Source organism: Pan troglodytes, chromosome 11, assembly GCF_028858775.2.
Source record: "Pan troglodytes isolate AG18354 chromosome 11, NHGRI_mPanTro3-v2.0_pri, whole genome shotgun sequence".
In the NCBI taxonomy this organism is placed as follows: Eukaryota; Metazoa; Chordata; class Mammalia; order Primates; family Hominidae; genus Pan; species Pan troglodytes.
In genome coordinates, this window is record NC_072409.2 from 88,893,969 (window position 1) to 88,921,479 (window position 27,511).

General features: G+C 38.5%; 1 protein-coding gene across 5 annotated transcripts in view; it reads right to left on the reverse strand.

Moving 5' to 3' along the window:
* Positions 1 to 27,511, reverse strand: part of IFT74 (intraflagellar transport 74) — a 115,762-nt gene that overhangs the window by 23,827 nt on the left and 64,424 nt on the right. For all 5 annotated transcript variants that reach the window (XM_054657997.1, XM_016960694.3, XM_009456409.5 and 2 more), the window contains 4 exons: positions 27,247 to 27,309; positions 22,172 to 22,315; positions 20,532 to 20,572; positions 9,787 to 9,866 (listed from right to left, as the gene is read on the reverse strand). In XM_054657997.1, the coding sequence (XP_054513972.1) occupies positions 9,787 to 9,866; positions 20,532 to 20,572; positions 22,172 to 22,315; positions 27,247 to 27,309 (328 nt within the window). The remainder of the gene's footprint in view (positions 1 to 9,786; positions 9,867 to 20,531; positions 20,573 to 22,171; positions 22,316 to 27,246; positions 27,310 to 27,511) is intronic.

Here is a 27,511-nt window from a genome sequence, read left to right on the forward strand (position 1 = left end):
TGTAGGTAAGTGGTGAGACACGAGGCTAACTTGAACCTTCTAATAGGACACCGGAAAGATCATTTATGCTGGAAGAATCTTCAAGCGTTTAAGGTCGAGGCTTCATGATACAGACGGCTTTAGTTGGGAACATTGTTCTAGGAAGCTGTTTCTCCTTTTTCCTTGAAGCATCAAACAACTCTTGCAGTGCTTGTAGGCATGTTGCTATCCCTCAGGTGACACGGAGGCTTTGTTCCACTGAAGGATCATACCCTTTAACACTTGCACCTGTTGAAAAACTGCTGCAAATTTTTCAAGTATCCAAATTGAGGACTCTGTTTCTGCTAAATCTGTTATCACTGTCATCATCTCCTGTAGAGAATTTCAGCAGAACCTTGAGTTCCTTGTTGGTAAGGGTTTCTCTATGCTCTTCTATGTGTTCCTCGAAGTCACCCTTGATCATGTCAGAGAAGCATTCCTCATCAACTTCCTTTGCAACATTCAAGATATTCCTGGGCCGGGCACGGTGGGCTCACGCCTGTAATCCCAGCACTTTGGGAGGCCAAGACAGGCGGACCACGAGGTCAGGAGTTTGAGACCAGCCTGGCCAAGAGAGCAGCCTGGGCAATATGGTGAAACCCGTCTCTACTAAAAATACAAAAATTAGCCAGGCGTGGTGGCATGTGCCTGTAATTCCAGCTACTCAGGAGGCTGAGGCGGGAGAACTGCTTGAACCCAGGAGGCAGAGGTTGCAGTGAGCTAAAATCGCGCCATTGCACTCCAGCCTGGGTGACAGAGTGAGACTCCAACTCAAAAAAAACAAAAACAAAAACAAAACCATATTCCTGACTTCTGCACCAATAATGGGGAAGCTCCTGAAATCACTGACTACCTCATTCCATAATGGCTTCCAACATGCACTGACTGTCTTGGGCTTTGGGACATCTACAGCCTCTGTAAAAAGCACAACTACATTTGCAATTGTAAAGCTCTTCCATAAATCCATGACACTGTAGTCAAGGTTAGCATCAAGGACAGCACAAATCCTCCCAAAGGTGAGGTGGGTGTAAGTCATTTAATGCACTTGCTGATGCCTCGATCAAATGGCTAAAACAGTGAGGTAGTACTTGCCTTAGGCAAGAACATCACTGCAACATTGTCATTAGTGAAGTAGAGAGATCAGGGATGGCTGTGAGTAATGTCAATTATGAGGATGACCTTGAATGGCACCCTGTTCTCTTCCAGGTATTTCTTCATTTTAGGAATAAAAGTGAATTCCAGGAACAAGATGGCCATCACCCAAGCCTTCCTATTGTGTTGCCAGAACACAGGTAGGCAATTTTTGATTTTGTTCTGAAGGACCCAGGGACTGTTTGCTTGGTACACAAGACCTGGCTTGACCATGTAACCTGCTGTGTTGCCACATAGCACCAGAGTAAAACGATCTTTCCAGGCTTTGAACCCCAGAGCCTGCTTGACACTCATACGGATGTAGGTATTAGGCCTCTTCTTCCATAACAAGTTTCTTTCAACACAACTCAAGACTTGCTATGAAAGGTATCCTTTGTCTTCTGAGTTTCTTGAGCTCTTCTGGGAATGCTGATACTGCCTGGTCATCAGCTAATGCTGATTCTCCTGTGATCTTTAAGTTCGTGTGGCTGTACTACTTTCCACAGCTAGCTAGTCATCCCTTACTATCCTTAAATTCCTTCCTCTCACTCTCTTCAACTTCCTCATAGGAATGCTCACAAAGGCTAAATGCTTTTTCATACATAATTTTGCCATCAACAGGGACATGCTTCTGTGATATTTTGTCTACTCATACATTTGATGTTTTCTTAGTCTCTGCAAGCTTTTTTTTTTTTTTTTTTGAGATGGGATTTCACTCTTGCTGCCCAGGCTGGAGTGCAATGGCACGATCTTGGCTCACTGCAACCTCCGCCTCCCAGGTTCAATCAATTCTCCTGTCTCAGCCTCCCTAGTAGCTGGGATTACAGGCGCCCACCACCACTACCGGCTAAGTTTTTGTATTTTTTAGTAGAGACGGGGTTTCACCATTTGGACCAGGCTGGTCCTGAATCCTGACCTCAGGTAATCCACCCGCCTCAGCCTCCCAAAGTGCTGGGATTACAGGCGTGAGCCACTGTGCCCGGCCAGTCTCTGCAAGCATTTTATCATGAATCACAGCAATAATTTTTTTTGCCATTGTAGGGGCAGCACTAAAACTTCCACAAATGTCAGCTTCAGCTTCCTTCTGTTTTATTGTGTCACTTTGGTAAATCACATGCCACTTTTCAAAAGATGTAAGATTTTTATTTTCTTGTTGAGAGACAGCACTTTACGTTCTCTCTTAGTCTGTAAGGGATTTCTTTCACCATATAATTGATTTTTAGGAGTCTTTTTTTTTTCACAGAAGCAAAGAGTGAACACAAGTAGCCAATGAATAAAACGCCAGATGAACACTGCTCAAACAGTGGGTGCTAGAGAGAGACTGAAGATCTGTGAAACAATGGGAGGCTATAGCAGGGTATTCTTCAGTTCAAATGGATTCAGCATAGTGCTTAGCACATGGCAGGTTCAAACTTGCTTTTTGAAACTTCCTGTATTTTTTTCAATTATTTTCCATCCATAGTTGGTAGGATCTGCAGATGAAGAACCCGTGGGTACAGAGAATTGACTATATTACAAAATTGCTGTGGTAAAAGGAGTACATATAAGCTTAATGTTTTAAACTAACTTTGGCATTAGGTTTCACCCAATTTTCTAAATATACATTCTCTGGGAAATACAGTTGACCCTTGAAAAACAGAGGTTTGAACTGGGTGGGTCTACTTACATGCAGATTTTCTTCTGCCTCTGCTACCCCTGAGATAGCAAGACCAAACTCTTCCTCCTCTTCCTCAGTCTACTCAATGTGAAGACAATGAGGATGAAGACCTTTGTAATGACCTACTTCCATTTCATGAGTAAGTGGAAAATAATAAAAATCTTTATAGTTCTCTTAATAACATTTTCTTTTCTCTAGCTTACTTTATTGTAAGAATACAGTATATAATACATACAAAATAGTGTTAACTGTTTATGTTATTGGTAAGGCTTCCAGCCAACAGTAGACCTTTGATAATTAAGTTTAATTCTATTTCTAAAGACAGGAGGCACTTTAAAAACTGTAATTATAATTTTTACATATTGTATAAATTGTATAATTTTTATTATCTAATTATGTAAAACAAAAGGACTATGTAGAAGTTTGTTCCAACAGAGTACTGTATATAAAATCATACAGTATAATTGGTAGTACGCAGCATATACTAAACATATGGTCCTTAATCATTTTCGAAAGTAGTGGTTATCAAACTTTAACATGAATCAGAATCACCAGGAGGACTTACTGAAACACAAATTGCTGAGCCCTCTCCTTAGGGTTTCAAATTCAATAGGTCTGGGGTAGAGCCCAAGAATTTGCATTTCTAACAAGTTTCAGATGGTGGCGATGATCCTGGTGTAGATGTAATACCACCATTTTAATGAAAGATTCAACGTATAGTTTAAACAATTTCTAGATTGAACAATAATAATTCATTCTTCTTCAGCAGATATATGTTGGAAAACCACAGAATAGCAATGGATAGATGCCATTTGAAATCTCAGATACCAGAAGATAAACCACTTTGAAACTAAATAGGTTATTTTGTACATCCTGAAGGAAATACTGATGGGAAAATACTTTCTAATGTATGCTTTGGGAAAATAACTGCAGTAAAGTTATTCAATTTTGCTTTTATAAAGTAACAGCATTAACAATAAGTCACTAATTAATATTTATGAGCATATTTTAAATTGACTGCTATTACGAATGTGTTTTGTGTTTATATATGTTTACCATTTATGTTATTGGTAAGGCTTCCAGCCAACATTAGACTATTAATAATTAAGTTTATTTAATTATCTAATCTAATTCTCACAATAACCCTAAGAGGTAGGTACTGTAATTACCTCCATTTTAAAGAAAAAAAACTAAGATAAAGTAAGATTAAATAGCATAAATAGCATGTCCAAGATCAAACAGCACAGCCTGGATTTGAATCCAGGCATTCTAGTAACAGGACATGTGCTTAAAATAAAATGATTCTGGCCAGGCGTGGTGGCTCACGCCTGTAATCCCAACACTTTGGGAGGCCAAGGCAGGCAGATCACCTGAGGTCAGGAGTTTGAGACCAGCCTGACCAACATGGAGAAACCCCATCTCTACTAAAAATACAAAAAATTAGCCAGGTGTGGTGGCGCATGCCTGTAATCCCAGCTACTTGGGAGGCTGAGGTAGGAGAATTGTTTGAACCTGAGAGGCGGAGGTTGCGGTAAGTCAAGATCACACCATTTTACTCCAGCCTGGGCCACAAGAGAAAAACTCCGTCTCAAAATACATAAATAAATAAACAAATAAATAATAAATAAAAGTATTCTGTCTTTAACATTGTTTATTTTACCCCCCATAATTAAAGAAACAATGGTCCTAACCAAGGCTTTAGAACTTTGAGTATGAAAAAGTATACTATAGACAAACCAAAGTATTATATTTTGTTATTTTACTACTTTGAATGACACATATATATTATGCAGAAAGTTACAATGAATTCATTCAGAATTTAAGACAGTAATTCAATATTCCTATAGCACTTTGCATATATTTCTATTATGACATATTTACCACATTGTAGCAACTACTTATTTATATGTATTATGGTATATTAATAATCATATATTTGGTTTTACAATCAACTCCACATTTGGGAAAATACTTGAATCTGGAAAGTAATCATTTTTGGTGAGTAATAATGCCCAATAATCCCTCCTGGAGAGACATATGACAGTGACCGTACAACATTTGTTAACTCTATTTGTCAATCCTACTGTGTATATATTAATAGATGCTCAGAAAATTAGCCCCATCTTGTGGATCGCAGTGGTACTACAAATTCAGGCCTAACAGTCAAAACTTCGGAACTGTCAGTGATGTGTACGTTATCTTGACTGACAAAAACTAAAAAACTTATGGCTAGCATTGGTAAGGAACCACCTTCACATACTGCTTTCGGTTGTATAACATAATACAACCTTTTCTGGGAAGAAATTTGCAAACCAGTTGTAAATATAAATAATATTCCATTCAAAATTTCACTTCTAGAAATTTATTCTGTGGAAATAAACAGACAAGTTAATAAACATGAATGTACTAGTGCAGCACTGTTCTTGGGAGTAAAAAATTAGAAACAGCCTAAATATCAATGTGGATACAATGAATCCTATGTAACAACAATCATAGGGGTAGCTAATGGTTGTCAGAAGCGCTTAATATGTACCAGGCACCATTTTTTTTTTTTTTTTTTTTTTTTTTGAGACAGGGTCTCACTTTGTTATCCAGGCTGAAGTGCAGTGGCATGATTTTGGTTGGAGTGATTTCGGCTTACTGCAGCCTCGACCTCCCAGGTTCAAGTAATCATCCTACCTTAGCAAATAGCTGGGACTACAAGCCAAACACACATCACCATGCCTGGCTAATTTTTGTATTTTTTTGTAGAGACAGGTTTTCGCCCTGTTGCCCAGGCTGGTCTCGAACTTCTGAGCTCAAGCAATCCACCCCCCTCAGCCTCCCAAAGTGCTAGGATTATAGGCATGAGCCACCACACCTGTACCAGGCACCATTCTTAAGTCTGACTTTAGAGCCCTAACATTGACCACTATGCTATACCATTCCCTATGACGAAGTATACATCCTCATAGGGAAGAATGTATATTATACAGTTAAATGAAAAGACTCAAGCTCAGAAGAACTGTATATTAGTATTACTCCATTTAAAAATATGTTTATCAATGTATTAAAAGTCTAAAAGCCTAAACATTAAACTGTAAACCATGATTACCTCTGAAGACTTGGATGAGGAGAAAGGAGATGACATTTTACTTTATATACTTTTCTGCTTGCATTTTTCATGTTAAATACATGTCAGATTCATATTTAAAATTACAATTTTAAAAAATTAGTTAATCTGAATCTTTAAAATAATTTTAAGTAGTTTAAAAGACTTTTTTTTTTCTTTTTTTTCTTGAGACGGAGTCTTGCTCTGTCACCCAAGGCTGGAGTGCAGTGGCGCGATCTTGGCTCACTGCAACCTCTGCCTCCCGAGTTCAAGCGATTCTCCTACTTCAGCCTCCTGAGTAGCTGGGATTACAGGTACACACCACCACGCCTAGCTAATTTTTGTATTTTTAATAGAGATGGGGTTTCACCATGTTGGTCAGGCTGGTCTCGAACTCCTGACCTCATGATCCGCCTGCCTCAGCCTCCCAAAGTGCTGGGATTACAGGCGTGAGCCACTGCACCCGGCCAGGACACTTTTTTTTTAAGCTCAAAAGGATGACCTCCTATAAGCTGAGGCTAATTGCCCAGTTAACGAAAGCATGAGGATGGTCCTATTTAAGGCAAAACACACAAAAAAAATCTTTTTAAAAATAAGTAAAATGATCTACCTTCAAGGTGCTTAAAGTTTCAGAAATTCTAGGTAATTAAGGCTTATAATTGTCATTTCTTGGTATGAATGGCACGTTGAACATGCACATCTAATTTTGATCCTCCCGCAAACCCCACTAAAACTATAGCAAAAAGAATCTTTAAAGGTAGAAACCCCCAGCATACAGAAATAGGAGACAACAGCAATAAAATTTTGGAAGCTGAAAGGAGATGGAGAACTGGTAACTGACCTAGCAGACTTGAGAAAGTTGAAATCTAAGCCAGCATTGGGTGAAGCTGAGAACTACCCTGATTTCAAAAGGCTCAGTATTTTTGCATAGAAAACTGATCACTTTTTTTGTGATTTGTGTAAGGCTTTGACATGTCTTATAATAGTAATGCTGTTCTTTATAGAATTTATTCAATGTAAGGGAATACACTAGTAAAGAGTAAAACACCAGGCACAGTGGCTCACACCTGTAATCCCGACACTTTAGGAGGCCAAGGCAGAAGGACTGCTAGAGCCAAGCACGTTGAGATCAGCCTGGGCAACAGAGCAAAACCCTGTCTCTACAAAAAAAGTTTTCAACAATTAGCTGGGCATGGTGGTGTGCACCTGTAGTCCTAGCTACTCAGGAGTTTATTTTACTTTTATTTTATTTTATTTTGTTTATTTTATTTAGCTAAGGCAAGAGGATCACTTGAGCCCAGGACTTTGAGGTTGCAGTGAGCTATGTTGTCACACCACTGTACTCCAGCCTGGGTGACAGAAAGACCCTATCTCATTAAAAAAAAAAAAAAAAAATGAGTAAAGTTAAGGGCCTGATTTCAGCTAAGTGGTCGAAGAAACTATTTACTCTGAAGTACTTCAGTATAAGATATAAACTCTCAAGTATTAATTTGTAGTAAGAATAAAAGAATTTCTTTTTTTTTTTTTAAGACGGAGTCTCGCTCTGTCACCCAGGCTGGAGCATAGAGGTGCGATCTTGGCTCACTGCAAGTTCCGCCTCCCGGGTTCACACCATTCTCTTGCCTCAGCCTCCTGAGTAGCTGGGACTACAGGCGCCCACCACCAGGCCCGGCTAATTTTTTGTATTTTTAGTAGAGACAGGGTTTCACCGTGGTCTCGATCTCCTGACCTGGTGATCCGCCCACCTCGGCATCCCAAAGTGCTGGGGCTACAGGCGTGAGCCACCGCACCCGACCTAAAAGAATTTCTTAACAGATTCCTTAACAAAAACAAGCTGGGCACAGTAACATGGACCTGTAGTCCTGGCTACTTGGAAGGCTGAGGCAGCAGGACTGCTTGAGCCCAGGAGTTCAAGGCCACAGTGAGCTATGATCATGCCTGTAAATAGTCACTGCACTCTAGCCTGGCCAACACAGCAAGATTCATCTCTATTTAAAAAAAAAAAAGTCACTTGGCTATATGTTAGAAGTAAGCCTTGAGGATAAAAACATCCTTATTAAAAATAGTATCCCATGTTGAGTGAAAATATAAGCTGCTATTGTCCACTTGGTGTGTTCTGCTTTACTTGGAAGAACAATACTTTTTCTATTACTTTCCCTTGCTTATACAGAGCCAATATTTTAAAAAGCAATAATTAAGCAAATATGCAATTGTTGGCATTTCAACTAAGAAAGGAGAAATCAGGATGGGTTCAGGCTTTTTGGAAAGTAGCATGACATCTGCCAATAATACTCCGCTTTACTAATGATGCAGAGCTTGTAGCCAAATTCTGACCATATAACTTTCATTAGAGCTATTTCTCATTGTTTCTAGTTAGCACACACATACACAAATTCCTTCCCTGCTAAAATATAGAACAGTGTACCCTTTTTTTTTTTTTTTTGAGACGGAGTCTTGCTCTGTCACCCAGGCTGGAGTGCAGTGGTGTGATCTTGGCTCACTGCAACCTCCGCCTCCTGGGTTCAAGCCATTCTCCTGCCTCAGCCTCCCAAGTAGCTGAGATTACAGGCATGCGCCACTACTAAAAATTTAAAACTTAGCTGGATGTAGTGGCAGACGTTATATATTCCCAGCTACTCAGGAGGCTGAGACAGGAGGATCACTTGAACCCAAGAGTCTGAGGTTGCAGTGAGCTGTGATTGAGCCACTGCACCGCTATGAATGTTTCCTTAGCCATAACAAGAATACATGTACATGTGCACACTGTTTATACCATACCTAACTCATAAGAATATACAATCAATTCTTGATAATCCAAGAGCATAGTAACTGGTTTGCAGTTAAACTATGATTAAAATGCTATGGAGAATCTACTTTTATCTTTCTTATTAGGGAGAAGCTTGTTAGGAAACTGATGCTCAACCTCCTCCTTTAATCATAAATAACAATGTAGCCCCCACACCCAAACCCCCACCACAGTATTTCTACGTAGTCAAACCCCAAGCTCCCTCAGGTGTTCTGGTGCCTGCATTAGTTCTTCAAATTCCACTCCTGGGGAAAGTTGGGGAGGATAAGGTTAATCAGTCTTTGCTACTTCATTACTAGACCTGGGTGGGGAATTAATTCTGTCTGGATTATTTGTGTGGTATTTGTGATTTGATTTTCATCCCCTCTAACGCTACCAGTTACTGCCATTAGTAGTTGACTATATTATTATTATTTAATTAATTAATTTATTTATTGAGACCGAGTTTCACTCTTGTTGCCCAGGATGGAGTGCAGTGGTGCGATCTTGACTCACCGCAACCTCTGCCTCCGAGTTTAAGTGATTCTCCTGCCTCAGCCTTTCTGAATAGCTGGGATTACAGGCCTGTGCCACCACGCCCGGCTAATTTTTGTATTTTTAGTAGAGATGTGGCTTCTCCATGTTGGTCAGGCTGGTCTCGAACTCCCGACCTCAGATGATCTGCCCGCCTCAGCTTCCCAAAATGCTGGGATTACAGGCGTGAGCCACCACACCCGGTCGACTATATTGTTTACAGTGAACTATTGACTATTACTAGGAAGGAAGTGTAACTTAGGAGGAAGTATAACTTAGGAATCTCTAACAACTTTAAACATTTTACTTCTGTTTTTGTAAAAACAAAAAAACAAACTGCTTGGCAAAGCTAAATAAATTTTATGCAATCATTTTAACTCATAAGTGGTCAGTTTAAATCATTGCTTTAATATTACTCATATAGTATATATTTTAGTAAAGTTAGTAATATCCTAGAGAATTAAATAATAAATCCCAGGTAGTTGAACAGTCTCTGAGACACCAGTTAACACTATATTAATACTGCTAAACATCTGTTAATCTACATTATAAAAATACCAGAAGCATTACCTTGGTGTTCCTCTAAATCCATGTCAAGTTGTCTAATTTCTTCAATAAACTGATTTTTTTTTTCTTTTGTATCTGTTAACCTGTTGAAAATATTTTTAATGAATTTATGAAGGAAATGTAGACATTCAATAAAAACAATTGATGGGGAGGTTAGATATCTTTTCCAAGTTGCATAAACAATATCCAAAAATAATATGTCTTATTCTAAGGACAATACTATAACTGACGATGACATTAGGATATCTTTTACAAATTGCATAAATATCAAAAAATAGCATATCCTATTATGAGGACAATACTATAAATTTAGAGAGGAAGAATCTTGTCTAGATCTTTTTTTTTTTTCTTTGAGACGGGGTCTCGCTCTGCCACCAGGCTGAAGTGCAGTGGTGCGATCTCGGCTCACTGCAATCTCTGCCTCCCGGGAAAAAGCGATTCTCCTGCCTCAGCCTCCCGAATAGCTGGGACTAGAGGCACGCGCCTCCATGCCCAGCTAATTTTTGTATTTTTAGTAGAGACGGGGTTTCACCATGTTGGCCATGATGGTCTCGATCTCTTGACCTCGAGATCCACCTGCCTCAGCCTCCCAAAGTGCTGGGATTACAGGCGCGAGCCACTGCGCCAAGCCTAGATCTTTTTTACTGATTCATATTTGGAGCCCAGGTATATTCTGAGAACACTAGGTTGCCTGAGTTAAACAGCACACCCCCTCCCAACTTTCCTTTGAGTTTGATTTGCAGTATTAAGAAAATGAAAAATATTTAACAATACTTTTTGTAGGTTTCTATAAGCCAAATTAAGTTGGAAAATTAGTCTCAAAAATGAGAAAATAAGGGAAAACCTACCACTGGCAGAAGATTATATGGGTTAATATTTTAACATAAAGCAGTTATACTTACTCTAAAACTACCATAACAAAACAATGTAGTATAGGCATAGGGATAGACATATATATCAATGGACTAAAATTGTGAGTCCAGAAATATGACCATATATCTATAGCTAACCGATTTTTGATAAGGGTGCTAAGGTAATTAAATGGGGAAAGAAGAGTATTTTCAATAAATGGTGCTGGGAAAAGTGCATATGCAGAAGCTAAGGGACTCCTACCTCACATCATACACAGAATTAACTTGAAATGGATCAAAGATCTCAATGTAAGAACTAAATTACCAAACTCTTAGAAGAAAACATAGACATAGTCTTTATGACCTTGGATTAGGCATTGGTTTCTTAGATATGACACTAAAAGCAAGAGCAACAAAAGAAAAATAGAAAAACTGGACAAAATCAAAATTGGAAACTTTTATGCTTCCAAAGACACCAAGAAAATGAAAAGATAATTCATAGAATTCATAGAACAAGGGAAAATATTTACAAATCATGTATCTGATGACACCTCTATCTACCATATATAAGGAAATGTTACAACTCAGTAATCAAAAACAATCTAGTTTAAAAAATGAGCAAATGAACTAAGTAAACATTTCCCCCAAAGAATATGGCCAATAAGCATATGAAAGGAACCTCAACATCATTAGCCATCAAACAAATACAAATCAAAACCATAGTGAGACACCGCTTCATACCCATTAGGAATGGCTATAATAGAAAAAGAGATAATAACAAGTGAGGATGTGAAAAACTGGAACCCTCACATGCTGCTCATATGCTGCTCTTATTATATTACATAGAAATGTAAAACAGTACCAATTCTTTGAAAGTCTGATAGAATTCAGCTGTGGCTCCATCTGGTCCTGGACTTTTTGTTGGCAATTTTTTTTTTTTTAACCATTTCAATCTCACTGCTTGTTAATGGTCTGTTCAGAGTTTCTATTTCTTCCTACTTTAATCTAGGATTGTATATTTCCAGGAATCTATCTGTCTCCTCTAAGTTTTCTAGTTTGTGCGTGTAAAGGTGCTCACTGTAAGCTTGGTCTTTTGTATTTCTGTGGTATTGGTTGTAGTATCTCCCATTTTGTTTCTAATTGAGCTTATTTGGATCTTTTCTCTTCTTTTCTTGATTAATCTTGCTATTGGTCTATCAATTTTGTTTATCTTTTCAAAGAACCAGCTTTTTGCTTCATTTATCTTTCAATTTTTTGTTTCAATTTAATTTAGTTCTGCTCTGATGTTTGTTATTTCTTTTCTTTTGGTGGGTTTGGGTTTTGTTTGTGCTTGTTGCTCTAGTTCCTTGAGGTGTGACGTTAGATTGTCTATTTGTGTTCTTTCAGACTTTTTGATGTAGGCACTTAATGCTCTGAATGTTCCTCTTAGCACTGCTTTTGCTGTATCCCAGAGGTTTTAATAGGTTGTGTCATTATTATTGTTCAGTTCAAAGAATTTTTAAATTTCCATCTTGATTTCATTGTTGACCTAAAGATCATTCAGGAGCAAATTATTTAATTTCCATGTATCTGCATGGTTTTTACGGTTCCTTTTGGAGTTGATTTCCAGTTTTATTCCACTGTGGTCTGAGAATACTTGATATAATTTTGATTTTCTTCAATTTATTGAGACTTGTTTTGTGGCCTATCATATGGTCTGTCTTGCAGGACGTCCCATGTGCTGATGAACAGAATGTACATTCTGCAGTTGTTGGGTAGAATGTTCTATAAATATCTGTTGAGTCCATTTGTTCTAGGGTATAGTTTAAATCCATTGTTTCTTTGTTGACTTTCTGTCTTGATGACCCGTCTAGTGCTGTCAATGGAGTATTGAAGTCCCCCACTATTAATTGTATTGCTGTCTATCTCATTTGTTAGGTCTAGTGGTAATTGTTTTTTACATTTGGGAGCTCTAGTGTTAGGTGCATGTAGATTTAGTACTGTGATATTTTCCTGTTTGATTAGTCCTTTTATCATTACATAATGTCCTTCTTTGTCTTTTTCAATTGTTGTTAAAGTCTGTTTTGTCTAATATAAGAATAGCTACTCCTACTTGCTTTTGGGACCATTTGCATGGAATATCTTTTTCCACCCTTTTACCTTAAGTTTATGTGAGACCTTATGCATTAGGTGATTCACTTGAAGATGGGAGATACTTGGTTGGTGAATTCTTATCCATTCTGTTATTCTGTATATTTAAGTGGAGCATTTGGGCTGTTTATATTCAATGTTAGTATTGAGATATGTGGTATTGTTCTATTCATTGTGCTAGTTATTGCCTGAATACCTTAGTTTTTCATTTCCATTGTGTTGTTTTATAGGCCCTCTGAGATTTATGATTTAAGGAGTTTCTACTTTGGTGTATTTTGAGGTTTTGTTTCAAGATTTAGAACTCCCTTTAACTGCCCTTGTAGTGCTGCCTTGGTAGTGGTGAATTCTCTCAGCATTTCTCTGAAAATGACTTTATCTTTGCTTCATTTATGAAGCTTAGTTTCAATGGATACAAAATTCTTGGCTGATAATTATTTTAAGGAGTCTAAAGGTAGGACTCCAATTCCTTCTAGCTTGTAGGGTTTCTGCTAAGAAATCTGCTATTGATCTGATAGGTTTTCCTTTATAGGTTACCTGATGCTTTTGCCTCATAGCTCTTAAGATTCTTTCCTCTGTCTTGACTTTAGATAATCTTATGACTATGCCTAAGTGATGATCTTTTTGTGATGCATTTCCCAGGTGTAATCTTTGACATTCTTTCTTTTCTTTTCTTTTTTTTTTTTTTTTTTTTTTTGGAGATGGAGTCTCGCTCTGTCACCCAGGATGGAATGCAGTGGCATGATCTTAGCTCACTGCAACCTCCACCTCCCAGGTTCAAGTGATTTTTCTGCCTTAGCCTCCCAAGTTGCTAGGACTACAGGTGCGTGCTGCCATGCCCAGCGGATTTTTGTATTTTTAGTAGAGACAAGGTTTTACCTTATTGGCCAGGCTGCTCTTGAACTCCTGACCTCATGTTCCGCCCACCTCGGCCTCCCAAAGTGCTGGGATTACAGGTGTGAGCCACCGTGCTCAGCCATGACATTCTTATATTTGGATGTCTACATCTCTAGCAAGGCCAGGGAAGTTTTCCTTGATTATTCCCTCAAATACATTTTCCAAACTTACAGGTTTGTCCTCAGGAACACCCATTATTCTTAGGTTTGGCCATTTAACAGAATCTCAAACTGTTTGGAGCCTTTGTGCTTTTTTTTTTTTTTAATTCTTTTTTGGTCTTTGTTGGATTGGGTTATTCTGAAAGCCTTGTCTTAGAGCTCTGAAGTTCTTTCTTCTGCTTGTTTGATTCTATCGTTGAAACTTTCCAATGTATTTTGCATTTCTCAAAGTGTGTCTTTCATTTCCAGAAGTTGTGACTGTTTTTTTATTTATGCTACATATTTCTCTGGAGATTTTTTTCATCCATATCCTGTATTTTAAATTTCTTTAAGTTGGATTTCACCTTTCTCTGCTGGCTCCTTCAACTTAATAACTGACCTTCTGAATTCTTTTTCTGTCAATTCAGAGATTTCTTCTTGGTTTGGATCCACTGCTGGTACTAGTGTGATCTTCTGGGGATGTTACAGAACCTTGTCTTCTCATATTACCAGAATTGTTTTACTGGTTCCTTCTCATTTGGGTAGACTATGACAGAAGAAAGATCTGAGACTCAAGGACTGCTGTTCAGATTCGTTTGTCCCATGAGGTGATCCCTTGATGTGGTGCTCTCTCCCTTTCCCTAGAGATGGGGCTTCCTGAGAGCCAGACTGCAGTGATGTTATTGCTGTTCTGGGTCTAGCCACCCACCAGAGCTACCGGGCTCCGGGCTTGTACTTGGGAGGGTCTGCGAAGAGTCCTGCGAAGTGATCTGTCTTTAGGGTCTCAGCTGTGGATACCAGCACCTGCTCTGGTGGAGGTAGCTGAAGAGTGAAGTGGATTCTGTGAGAGTTCTTGGTTGTAGTTTTGTTTCGTGCACTGGTTTTCTTGAATGCTGGTTATGCTGGCAGTGAAGCTGTCATGTGAACAGAGTCAGGGCCTCTGGTTAGTGTGGATGTTACAGGCAGTGGAATTAGCTGTTGTTTTCTCCTTCCCTTGGAGCAGGATTGTTCTGTTATGAATTGCTGTAACGGTTTGTGTTGGTTGGCCTCCAGCTAGGAGGTGGCACTTTCAAGAGGGCATCAGCTGCAGTAGTATGGGGGGATACAAGCTTGCCCTAAGGTCACCTGAATAAATATTTGGGTTTCTCAGGTGATTGGTGGGGCCATAGGCCTGCCACAAGTTTATGTCTTTTGTCTTTGGCTACGAGGCGGGTAGAGAAAGATCATCAGGTCAGGGCAGGGTTAGGCGTGTCTCAGCTCAGACTCCTCTTGGATGGGGCTGGCTGTGGCCAATGTGGGTGATGGAGGGGGTGGTTTCAGGCCAAAGAAGTTATGTTCAATGGGGGAGATGGCAGCCTCTGCTGCTGATCTTACTGAAACTATTCCAAAAGATAGAGAAAGAGGGAATCTTCCTTAAATCATTCTATGAAGCCAGTATCACCCTAATACCAAAGCCAGGAATGAACATAACAAAAAAAAGAAAACTACGGACCAATATCCCTAATGAACTTAGAGGCAAAAATCCTCAAAAAAAAAATTAGCCAACCAAATCCAGCAGAATATCAAAAAGATCCTCCATGATCAAGTGGGTTTTATAGCAGAGATGCAGGGATGAGTGAACATACACAAGTCAATAAATGTGATACACCACATAAACAGAATTAAAAACAAAACTCATATGATCATCTCAATAGATGCAGAAAAAGCATTTGACAAAATCCAGCATCCTTTCATGATTAAAACCCTCAGCAAAATCAGCATAGAAGAGACATATCTTAAGGTAATAAAAGCTATCTATGACAAACCCACAGCCAACATTATACTGAACAGGGAAAAGTTGAAAGCATTCCCCCTAAGAACTGGAACAAGACAAGGATGCCCTCTCTCACCACTTCTATTCAACACAGCACTAGAAGTCCTAGCTAGAGCAATCAGAAAAAAGAAATGAATAAAGGGCATCTACATCAGTAAAGAGGAAGTCAAACTGTCACTGTCTGCTCTTGATATGATCATATAACTAGGAAACCCTGAAGACTCAACCAGAAAACTCCTAGATCTTATAAATAAATTCAGTAGTTTCAGGACACAAAATCAATGTACACAAATCAGTAGCACCGCTATATACCAACAGCAACCAAGCTGAAAAGAAATCAAGAACTCGGTCGGGCACGGTGGCTCATGCCTGTAATCCCAGCACTTTGGGAGGCCGAGGTAGGCAGATCACAAGGTCAGGTCAAGACCATCCTGGCTAACAGTGAAACCCCGTCTCTACTAAAAATACAAAAAAGTAGCCGGTGTGGTGGCACGCGCCTTTAGTCCCAGCTACTCGGGAGGCTGAGGCAGAAGAATTGCTTGAACCCAGGAGGCGGAGGTTGCAGTGAGCCAAGATTGCGCCACTACACACCAGCCTGGGCGACAGAGCGAGACGCTGTCTCAAAAAAAAAAAAAGAAATCAAGAACTCAACTCCTTTCACAACAGCTGTGAAAATAAAATAAAATAAAATAAAATAAAACAAAATATAATACAATACAATACTTGGGAATATGCCTAACCCAAAAGGTGAAAGACCTCTACAAGGAAAACTACAAAACACTGCCGAAAGAAATCACAGATGACAAAAACAAATGGAAACATATTCCATGCTCATAGATGGTTACAATCAATATTGTGAAAATGACCATACTGCCAAAAGCAATCTACAAGTTCAATGCAATTCCCATTTCACCATCATCATTCTTCACAGAACTAGAAAAAAAAATCCAAAATTCATATGGAACCCAAAGCGAGCCTGCATAGCCAAAGCAAGACTAAGCAAAAAGAACAAAGCTGGAGACATCACATTAACCAAATTCAAACTACACTATAAGGACTATGAGGTCACCAAAACAGTATTGTATTGGCATAAAAACATGTACATGGACCAATGGCACAGAATAGAGAACCCAGAAATAAAACCAAATACTGAAAGTCAGCTGATCTTTGAAAAAGCAAAAAAAACATAAGGTGGGGAAAGGACACCCTATTCAACAAATGGTGCTGGGATAATTGGCAAGCCACAAGTAGGAGAATGAAACTGGATCCTCATCTCTCATCTTATACAAAAATCAATTCAAGGTGAATCAGAGACTTAAATCTAAGACCTAAACCCATAAAAATTCTAGAAGATAACATCAGAAAAGCTCTTCTAGACATCGGCATAAGCAAAGACTTCATGAACTGAAAGAACCTAAAAGCAAATGCAACAAAAACAAAGATAAATAGATGGGACTTAATTAAACTAAAAAACTTCTGCACCACAAAAGAATCAGCAGAGTTAATAAACAACCCACAGAGTTGGAGAAAACTTTCCTAAACTGTGCATCTGACAAAGGGCTAATATCTAGAATCTACAACAAGTTCAAACAAATCAGCAAGAAAAAAAATCCCATAAAAAAGTGAAAAGTGGGCTAAGGACATGAATAGACGACTCTCAAAAGAAGATATACAAATGGTCAACAATCATAAGAAATGATGCTCAACATCATTATCAGGGAAATGCAAATCAAAACCACAATGCAATACCACCTTACTCCTGCAAGAATGGCCATAATTAAAAAAATTTTAAAAATAGATGTTGGTGTGGATGTGGTGAAAAGGGAACACTTTTACACTGCTTGTGGAAATATAAAGTAGTACAACCACTATGGAAAACAGTATGGAGATTCCTTAAAGAACTAAAAGTAGGTCTACCATTTGATCTAGCGATCCCACTATGAGGTATCTATCCAGAGGAAATAGAAGTCATTATATGAAAAGACACTTGCACACGCATGTTGACAGCAGTACAATTTGCAACTGGAAAAATATGGAAACAGCCAAAAAGCCAACAATCAACAAGTGAATAAAGAAAATGTGGTATGTATATGTGTGTGTGCGTATATATTTATACATATACATACATATATATTTATACATATACATACATATATATATATGTTTATTCTACTCAGCCATAAAAAGGAACAAAATAATGGCATTCACAGCAACCTAGACGGAGTTGGAGACAGTTATTCTAAGTGAAGAAACTCAGGAATGGAAAACCAAACATTGTATGTTCTCATTTATAAGTGGGAGCTAAGCTATGAGGACGCAAAGGCATAAGAATGATACAATGGACTCCGGGGACTTGGTGGGAAGAGGGAGAGGTGGGTGAGGGATAAAACACTACACAGTGGGTAGAGTGGACACTGCTTGGTTGATGGATGCATCAAAATCTCAGAAATCACCACTCAAGAAATTATCCATGTAACCAAATACCACCTGTTCCCCAAAAACTACTGAAGTAAAAAAGATAGGCCAGGCGCGGTGGGTCACGCCTGTAAACCCAGCACTTTGGGAGGCCGAGGCGGGCAGATCACGAGGTCAGGAGATCGAGACCATCCTGGCTAACACAGTGAAACCCCATCTCTACTAAAAATACAAAAAATTAGCCAGGCGCAGTGGCGGGCGCCTGTAGTCCCAGCTACTGGGGAGGCTGAGGCAGGAGAATGGCATGAACCTGGGAGGCGGAGCTTGCAGTGAGCCGAGATTGGGCTGCTGCACCCCAGCCTGGGCAACAGAGGGAGACTCTGTCTCAAAAAAAAAGAAAAAAAAAAAAAAAGAAATAAAAAAGATAAAATAAAACTGCTTTAGGCCGGGCGCGGTGGCTCACGCCTGTAATCCCAGCACTTTGGGAGGCCGAGGCGGGCAGATCACGAGGTCAGGAGATCGAGACCATCCTAGCTAACACGGTGAAACCCCGTCTCTACTAAAAATAGAAAAAATTAGCCGGGCGTGGTGGCGGGCGCCTGTAGTCCCAGCTACTCGGGAGGCTGAGGCAGGAGAATGGCGTGAACCCAGAAGGCGGAGCTTGCAGTGAGCTGAGATCGGGCCACTGCACTCCAGCCTGGGCGAAAGAGCAAGACTCCGTCTCAAAAAAAAAAAAAAAAAAAAAAAAAAACTGCTTTAAATGTTCCTAAAAGAAAAAAATCTTCTCTTAGCCATAAGAATATAGAAATTTGCTTACAGTTACAAATAACAGAAAAAAAAAAATTAGTTTCTTAGTACCTTAGCCAGTATTGCAAAAGACTTGACACGGGCTGCAATTCAGCTGATACTAGAGAATGTGATTCCAAAATTTAATTTCATAAGTTGTAATCAGCGACAAAAACATTACAATAGAATATGAGAGACATTAAAAGGCAATTTTGTCATTGTTGACTACTTATTAATTTACAACTTAGTTGATTAAAATTAAAACAATCTTAGCCGGGTATGGTGCCGTGTGCCTGTAGTCCCAGCTACTCGGGAGGCTGAGGCATGAGAATCCCTTGAACCCAGGATGTGGAGGTTGCAGTGAGCCAAGATTGCACCACTGCATTCCAGCCTGGGCGACAAACTGGGACTCTGTATCAGAAAAAAAAAAAAAAATTAAATTAAAACAATTGGTATGCTTTCTGGTGACTGGTAGTAAAATGATTGTTTTACAAATTTCAAATAAATGTATTCAAATACAAATAAATGAAATGTAAAATGGTAAAGCTGTTTTGGAAAACAGTCTGGTAGTTCTTCAAAAAGTTAAACATAGTCATGAGTCAGCAATTCCACTCCTAGGTATATATACAAGAGAAGTGAAAACATATGCCCACACAAAAACTTGTACATGGATGTTCATAGGAGCATGACTCATGATAATTAAAAAATGGTAACAGCCCATACATCCATTAATTGATAAATAAATAAAATATGGTATATCCATACAATAGAATACTATTTGGAAATAAAAATTAATAAAATACTAAGCATTTATTAGTATTAATAAAAACTAATACATGCTTAGTATTTTATTAATTTTTATTTCCAAATAATATTCCATTTGTCTTAGTTTTCAAGGCTCACCTATGAGCCTTGGAACAGAACAGAGAACCCAGAAATAAAGCCAAATACCAATAGTCAGCTGATCTTCGAGAAAGCAAGGCTCACTGTGCTAAGTGAAAGCATCCTGACACACAGAAGCACATATTGAATGATTCCATATATATGAAATGTCCAGAATAGGCATGGCTAGAGCTGGGAGAGGGATAAGGGAGGTGATGGTTAAAGGGTGCAGGGTTTTATTGGGCTGACTGAATAGTTCTAAAATTGACTGGGGGCATGGCATACTGGCTCACATCTGTAATCCCAGCTCTTTGGAAAGCTGAGATGGGAGGATCACTTGAGGCTAGGAGCTGGAGACTAGCCTGGGCCACATAGCAAGATCTCGACTCTACTAAAAATAAAAATAAATTAGCCAGATATGGTGGTGTGTGCCTGTAGTCCTGGCTACTTGGGAGGTTTGAGCCCAGGAGTTTGAGGTTACAGTGAGCTATATCATGCCACTTGCACTCCAGTCTGGGCAGCAGAATGAGACCTGGTCTCAAAAAGATAAAAATAAATAAAAATTGAAAAATAAAGGTGATTTAGGTGATGGCTGCACACTTCTGTGAATATACTAAAATGTTTTAAATTGTTTACATTAAATATGTCTATTATATGATATAAAGTATATCTTAATAGATACTTATAAAAAAATTATACTATGCAATGACTCTTAAACACTCAAAGAAATATTTAAAGCTATAAGTAAAATTGAAAGAATGAAAGCCACTCCTGTACCTTTAGAATGTAATTTTTAAAGTGAGAAATGGATGTAAAATGTCCTAGTATAAAGATACTTACTGTCTTTCCATGCTGGCTATTTCCTGATTATCGTCTTTAATCTACAAAGGCATAAAAAGAAAGTAGTATTTAAAAAAATAACTCATTGTAAGGCTATCTTAAAGATAATTTCCTTCTAGAGTACAATTGTACTAAAGTGTCAAATCTAGTCTCTCTTGAAATCTATTTTTTAGATTTCAACCTTTGAAGTTAAAGGGAACAGCACCAAGGAACCATTCACAGATTCCATCCTTTTTCCTCAAAGTAAGGGTAGTAACTGATATACTCACAGCTACCCTCCAGGCACCATGAGGTTAGCTCATCTTCAGGCCTGGATAAGTTGATATAAACATCTAAGATTTCTGAGATTCCCCTCAGTTTCCCACAAGGTAGGGTTGCTAGATTGAGCAAGCCCAGTTAAATTTGAATTTCAGATAAATAGTGAATACCTTTGAGAGGATATATGTACCATGTAATATTTGGAATATCCATATCATTGACAAGCAATGAATAATTTTTCCATATACATATATATATCTGAAAGATTATTTATTGCTTATCTGAAATTCAAATTTAAGCAGCCATTCTATATTTTATGTGGTAGGCGTACCTCAAGATCACTCCTCCCCATCTTTCAATGATTTCTCTCCAAGGAACTACACAGGTTCTAGATTTAATACCTTTCTGGAATGATTCTAATAATTAAATAGTCCCTGAATTGATACCTACATTTCTTCTAAATGCACTGGGCTTGATCTAAGTCTAAGGGCAAAGGAGTCCCTGACTGGAGCTGTGCCCATATACATATGAAGTTCTCCTAAGGCCCTTATAGTTAGGATGTGTCAGGATAAACAACATGCTAATTATAATTTGGAGCTAAACTAAATCCACCCTTGGGGTAGTAAGAAAGCTACTAAATACATGTTACATGTGTCATGACTTTAGGACATACGATAATTTCACAGGACATTTTAATTCCATTCTCTTCATGGAGGCACTGATAATAACAACCACAAAAAGCCATTAGCCTTGGGATACTCCATTTTCTAAATACAAGGCCCAAAACAATAATGAAACATATCTTCAAAAAGATTATCTAAATATTTAATGACCAATAAAGAAGAGTTTCAAGTATTCCTAATAAGGAAAAGTTAGCTTCACCTAAGTTACTATGAAATACTTGATTAAGAAAATCTAGGCTGGGTGCCTATAGTCCCAACACTTGGAGAGGCTGAAATGGGAGGACTGCTTGAGGCCAGGAGCTGGAAACCAGCCCAGGCAACACAGTAAAACCCTATCTCTACAAAAAATAAAAATAAAAAATTGGTGTGTTGGCACATGCCTGCAGTCCCAGCTACTCGGGAGGCTGAGGTGGAGGATCACTTGAGCCCAGCAGCTCAGGGCTACAGTGAGCTATGATTGCACCACTGTGCTCCAGCCTGGGTTACAGAGCAAGATCCTACATCAATAATAATAATAATAATAATAATAATAATAAAAGAGGAAGAAAATCTAGATTAAAAAGTCATTTCTTCACATAAACTATTTTTAGACAATACACTTACTAGCTTTACTACTTGCATTAATATCCCTTAAAAAAAACAAATCAATACATGTACCAAAACCAGACATCTTAAAATAAGTATGTTTGTTTTGCCCACCTGCTTAAGTAATTTCTCTCTCTCTTCCATTGGAGATCCTATGCTTTTGTCTTCTGCAATCATTTGATCTCGATGGGACTCCAACTCATAAAGTTTTTCATGCAGCAATACCGCCTCCTGTTTCACCTGGGAGTGAGCTATTTCCTAAAGGAAAACAAGAAGGGAAAGTTTTAATGAGTATTTTATCAATAATTATTCTAAAATAGGTTTCAGTTTATAAGAATGGGGGTAAATTTAAACTACCAGCATCTTTAAATACAGACAGCAAATATCATTAGTACTCAATAATGCTACAAAGCACATTCCTAAATTGGAAGAATAAAAATAAATCCTGCTATTTTCAGTCTAAGATTCACAAGAAGTTGATAGCCTTAGTTTGTTTTATTTTCTACATATAAGACCTGAATAAGTATAGGACAACTCTACCAATGGGAGGATAAAGACAATGTCAAAACGTATGTACAACTTTAAACACAATGTCTGATTCAAAGTCCACAGAAGTGATCTTTGGAGAGAAGATATTTTTCCCTAAATAGGTCATAACATATATTTTCCCACAATTTTGTGGGTTGAATTGTGTCTGCTCAAAAAGGTAAGCTGGAGTCTTAACATGATAAACCTGTCAATTTGACCTTTATTTGGAAATAGGCTCTTTGCATATTTAGTCAAGTTAAGATATGGTCATTAGGGGTGGGCCCTAATCCAATATGATGGTGCCCTTTATAAGAAGAGTACAGACACAACAGAGACACACAGGGAGAATACCATGTTATGACTCAGGCAAAGACTGGAGTGATGCAGCTGCAAGTCAAGCAATATCAAGAGCTAATGGATACCACTAGAAGCTAGGAAGAAGCAGAGCAAGATTCTGTCTAGAGTCTCAGAGGAAGCATGGCTCTGCTGACACCTTGATTTCAGACTTCCAGGCTCTGGAACTGTGAGAAAATTTGTGTTTCTTTTAAGCCACCCAGTTTGTGATATTCTATTATAGCAGCACTAGGAAATGAACACATGAAATAACAGTTACTGTGTACTCACCACTATCCCACCTTTCACAAAGAAAAAAATAAGGATGTGACAAAAATGTTATTAGATAACAAAAAAAAAAAAGGTAGGAATGGTGTTGGTGATGATTAAAATGACATTTGAGACTCTTGTTTACTGAGCATCTGTTCTGTGCCAGGCACTATACTACATGTTATTTATATGCTATCTCTACTATCCAAAGTGATACTCTACAAGATAGTACTATCATCTCTATTTTACAGATGAGAAAACTAAGGATCTGACATGTAAATAACTTTTCAAAGTTAACAAAGACATAAGAGTTAACAGTGACATTTGAAACCAGACCTACAACTCGAACAAAATAAAATTCTTAGGAGGGAAGACCTCATTTTTTTTTCTTTTTTGAGATGGAATTTCGCTCTTACACCCAGGCTGGAGTGCAGTGGTGCGATCTTGGCTCACTGCAAACTCTGCCTCCCAGGTTCAAGCGATTCTCCTGCCTCAGCCTCCCAAGTAGCTGGGATTATAGGCGCCTGCCACCACGCCCAGCTAATTTTTGTATTTTTAGTAGAGATGGGGTTTCACCATGTTGGCCATGCTGGTCTCAAAACTCCTGACCTCGTGATCCGCCCATCTCAGCCTCCCAAAGTGCTGGGATTACAGGTGTGAGCCACTGTGCCTGGCCAACCTCTTCTCTTCTAAAAGTATGAAAGAAGGAACCTCCAAAAAAGGAACAAGTAGACGAGATAATTTTTCAAAGTCCATAAGCAATGGATTATATATACAGTTCAAGTAACAGATTAGGCATCAGATAAGATAAAAAAAAAGCCATGCTAAAAAGACATAGAAGAAATGCAGATATTTTATGCTATCCTTTTTCATAGTATCGTCTCCTTTTTGCCTAACAATCCTATAAATTTGTTTGAATTTCATCTTGATAAAATTGTTCTGGAAGACTTAAGCTCATGTTAATCCTTCACCTGATTTTTTCCACTCTTGTGAACTGAATAAGCATGACCTCATATGTTGTACAGCAGTGAACATAAAGTATTCAATAAATACTAGTTGATTGACCACTATCTGACAGATATTTTCTTGAAGAACAAGTCCTAAACAAATAAATAAAAGAAATCTGGGCTGGGCGTGATAGCTCACGCCTGTAATCTCGGCACTTTGGGAGGCCAAGGCGGGCGGATCACAAGGTCAGGAGTTCAAGACCAGCCTGGCCAACACAGTGAAACCCTGTCTCTACTAAAAATACAAAAATTAGCCGGGCATGGTGATGCACGCTTGTAATCCCACTACTCGGGAGGCTGAGGCAGGAGAATTGCTTGAACTCAGAAGGCGGAGGTTGCAGTGAGCCAAGACTGTGCCACTGCACTCTAGCCTGGGCAACAGAGCAAGACTCTGTCTCAAAAAAAATTTTTTTTTAAAAAAGAAAGAAATCTGGCAAAAGTTAAATAGAATTAGTGACATGTTATCTTAATTTGCACATATTGTGTATTTTTAAAACTCTTGTTATTTTAGGCATAAATGTACTGACATCAGAGAAGAACGGCATCAGTACAAAAAGTAAATCTAAGGTTATAGCTTATGATTTTTCCTATGGAAACTAAATTCACCAAGTGAAGTAAGACTTGACTCTCTCAAACCCACTCCAAAAAAGAACCATGAGGAATTCTGCAAGCTGGTTGTATTAATACTAAATGTGGTCCTTCTTTCTTTAAGCGTATTTCCATCACCACAGATCCAAGGAAATAAAAATTAAGTGTCTTTATAGATGGACAACCAGACACAGAAAACTACCTGCTTTTTTTTACTTTTTTAAGACAGAATCTTGCTCCGTCGCCCAGGCTGGAGTGCAGTGGCGTGATCTTGGCTCACCGCAAGCTCTGCCTCCCGGGTTCATGCCATTCTCCTGCCTCAGCCTCCTGAGCAGCTGGGACTACAGGTGCTTGCCACCATGCCCGACTAATTTTTTGTATTTTTAGTAAAGACGGGTTTTCACCACGTTAGCAAGGATGGTCTCGATCTCCTGACCTTGTGATCTGCCTGCCTTGGCCTCCCAAAGTGCTAGGATTACAGCTGTGAGCCACCACGCCCAGCCAACTACCTTACTATTTTTAATTAGATAACTTTTTCAATAGCAAATTCTCAAAAGAATTAATTACAAAATACTCATTTCTTTTGCAAGCTAGGGTGTCAGCAATCTGTCAGTCTACAACAGTTCCTAATACTGTCATCATGATGTCTACCTGAATCCACAGGAAATCAGGAAAGGGAGGCAAGATTTGAGATACAGGCAGTATACTGAAACGCCAAAAATATGAAAAAGGAGTTCAAAGAAAAAGAAATTCATTGGCCAAAAATGATATAAATAGATACTCAACTTTATTCATAAATAAATGAAAATTCAAATAAGGTAGTAATTTTTACCTATCAAACTAGCTAAAACTGGAAAAGTCAGATAATATTTGCTGTCAGTGAATGCAGGGGAAATAAGCATTCACATACATTACATCTAGAAGTAAAAGTTGGAACAACGTTTTTCAAGGCAATTTGGCAATCTGACAACATTTTTAAACTGTATACCTTTTGACCCATTGTGAGAATTCAATCTTATGATATAACTTCGCATAAAATGTATGCTTTCACAGGAGTATTGTTTATAATCCTGGAAAACTATAAACAACCTGTTCATTTACAAGGCTGTGTTATAATTATACAACATAATACATTGTAGCAATTTAAAATAATGAGGAGGTTCTCTAGGAACTGATATAAATAGACACTGTAGATACAATGTTAGGGTGAAAAAAGATAGCTGCAGCTAGCATAGCAAGTAGGAACCCCACTTGAGGTTTTCCACAACTGTAAAACCAAGATGGGATTTAGGACTCTTGTGGGGATTACATGAAGATGATGCTGATATGTGTTTACAGCTCAAAAAAGCATACAGTAAGCACTTGATAAATGTCTTTCCAGTAGTTCTATCTGGAAAGAAGGACACAAAACAGACATTTTGGCTGGGCGCAGTGGCTCACGCCTGTAATCCCAGCACTTTGGGAGGCTGAGGTGGGCGCATCACAAGGTCAGGAGATCGAGACCATCCTGGCTAATACGGTGAAATCCCATCTCTACTAAAAATACACAAAAATTAGCCGGGTGTGGTGGCGGGTGCCTGTAGTCCCAGCTACTCTGGAGGCTGAGGCAGGAGAATGGCGTGAACCTGGGAGGCGGAGCTTGCAGTGAGCCGAGATCGCACCACTGCACTCCAGCCTGGGCAACAGAGCAAGACTCTGTCTAAAAAAAAAAAAAAAAAAAAAACAGACATTTTTACTTTCCTCTTGTTCAACTATTTTTAAACCATATGCATATTTTGTTTTGTGAAATAAAACGTTTTAAATAAACGAATAAAAAAAGTAAGTTTTTACATCCTTAAAGAGATGAACTCATGTCTCTCCCTCTTTCTTTGTTTTTATAATCTCTTGTGTATGTGTCTTTAAATTGCCATTAGAGGCTGAGCACAATGCCTCATGCCTGTAATCCTAGCACATTGGGAAGCCAAGGCAGGAGCATTGCTTGAGGCCAGGAGCTGTACATCAGCCATAACGAGACCTTGTCTTTACAAAAAGTAAAGAAAAAATTAGCCAGGTGTGGTGGTTCCTGCCTGAGGTCCTAGCTACTTGGGAACCTGAGGAGGGAGGATCGCTTGAGCCCAGGAGCTTGAATTTACAGTGAGCTACGATCATGTCACCGCACTCTAGCCTGAGTGACAAAGAAAGACTCTGTCTCTAAAAAAATAATTTTTTTAATTGCTATTGGATTTTGCATGTCCTAGGTAGGGCGGAATGATTCGTTTTATACATAGTAGGTACTCAATAACTGAATCTAATTTCTTACCATACTAGGATCTTTGTGGGTCCAGAATAGGAAGAAAAAGTATTAAACTCCTATTAGTAAACTGCCAGATCAATATGTAGTTGAATTAGTTATATTAATATACTTGGCTGAATTAACTTTTTTAGCTGAGTAGTATGAGAACCCTTATTTGATTTTATACTTACTGCTTCCAGGCTCTCTTTTTTCATGTTCTGTGAATCCAGTTGTTGTTGAAGTGTATCTAATTCCTAAGTGGAAAAAAAAAAGCAAACATAAATCCAAATTACATTAAGAATAATTTGTTGTAGTGGGGGGAGGGAGCTGGGAAAAAAAATTTATTTCTCTGTTTCTCAACATTTCAAAGTGACTAAGTAAATTTTCTAAATATCTTCACTGGCATCTTACATTTTGACTAGAATTTATTAACACTTCATTATTTCTATTTTTCCC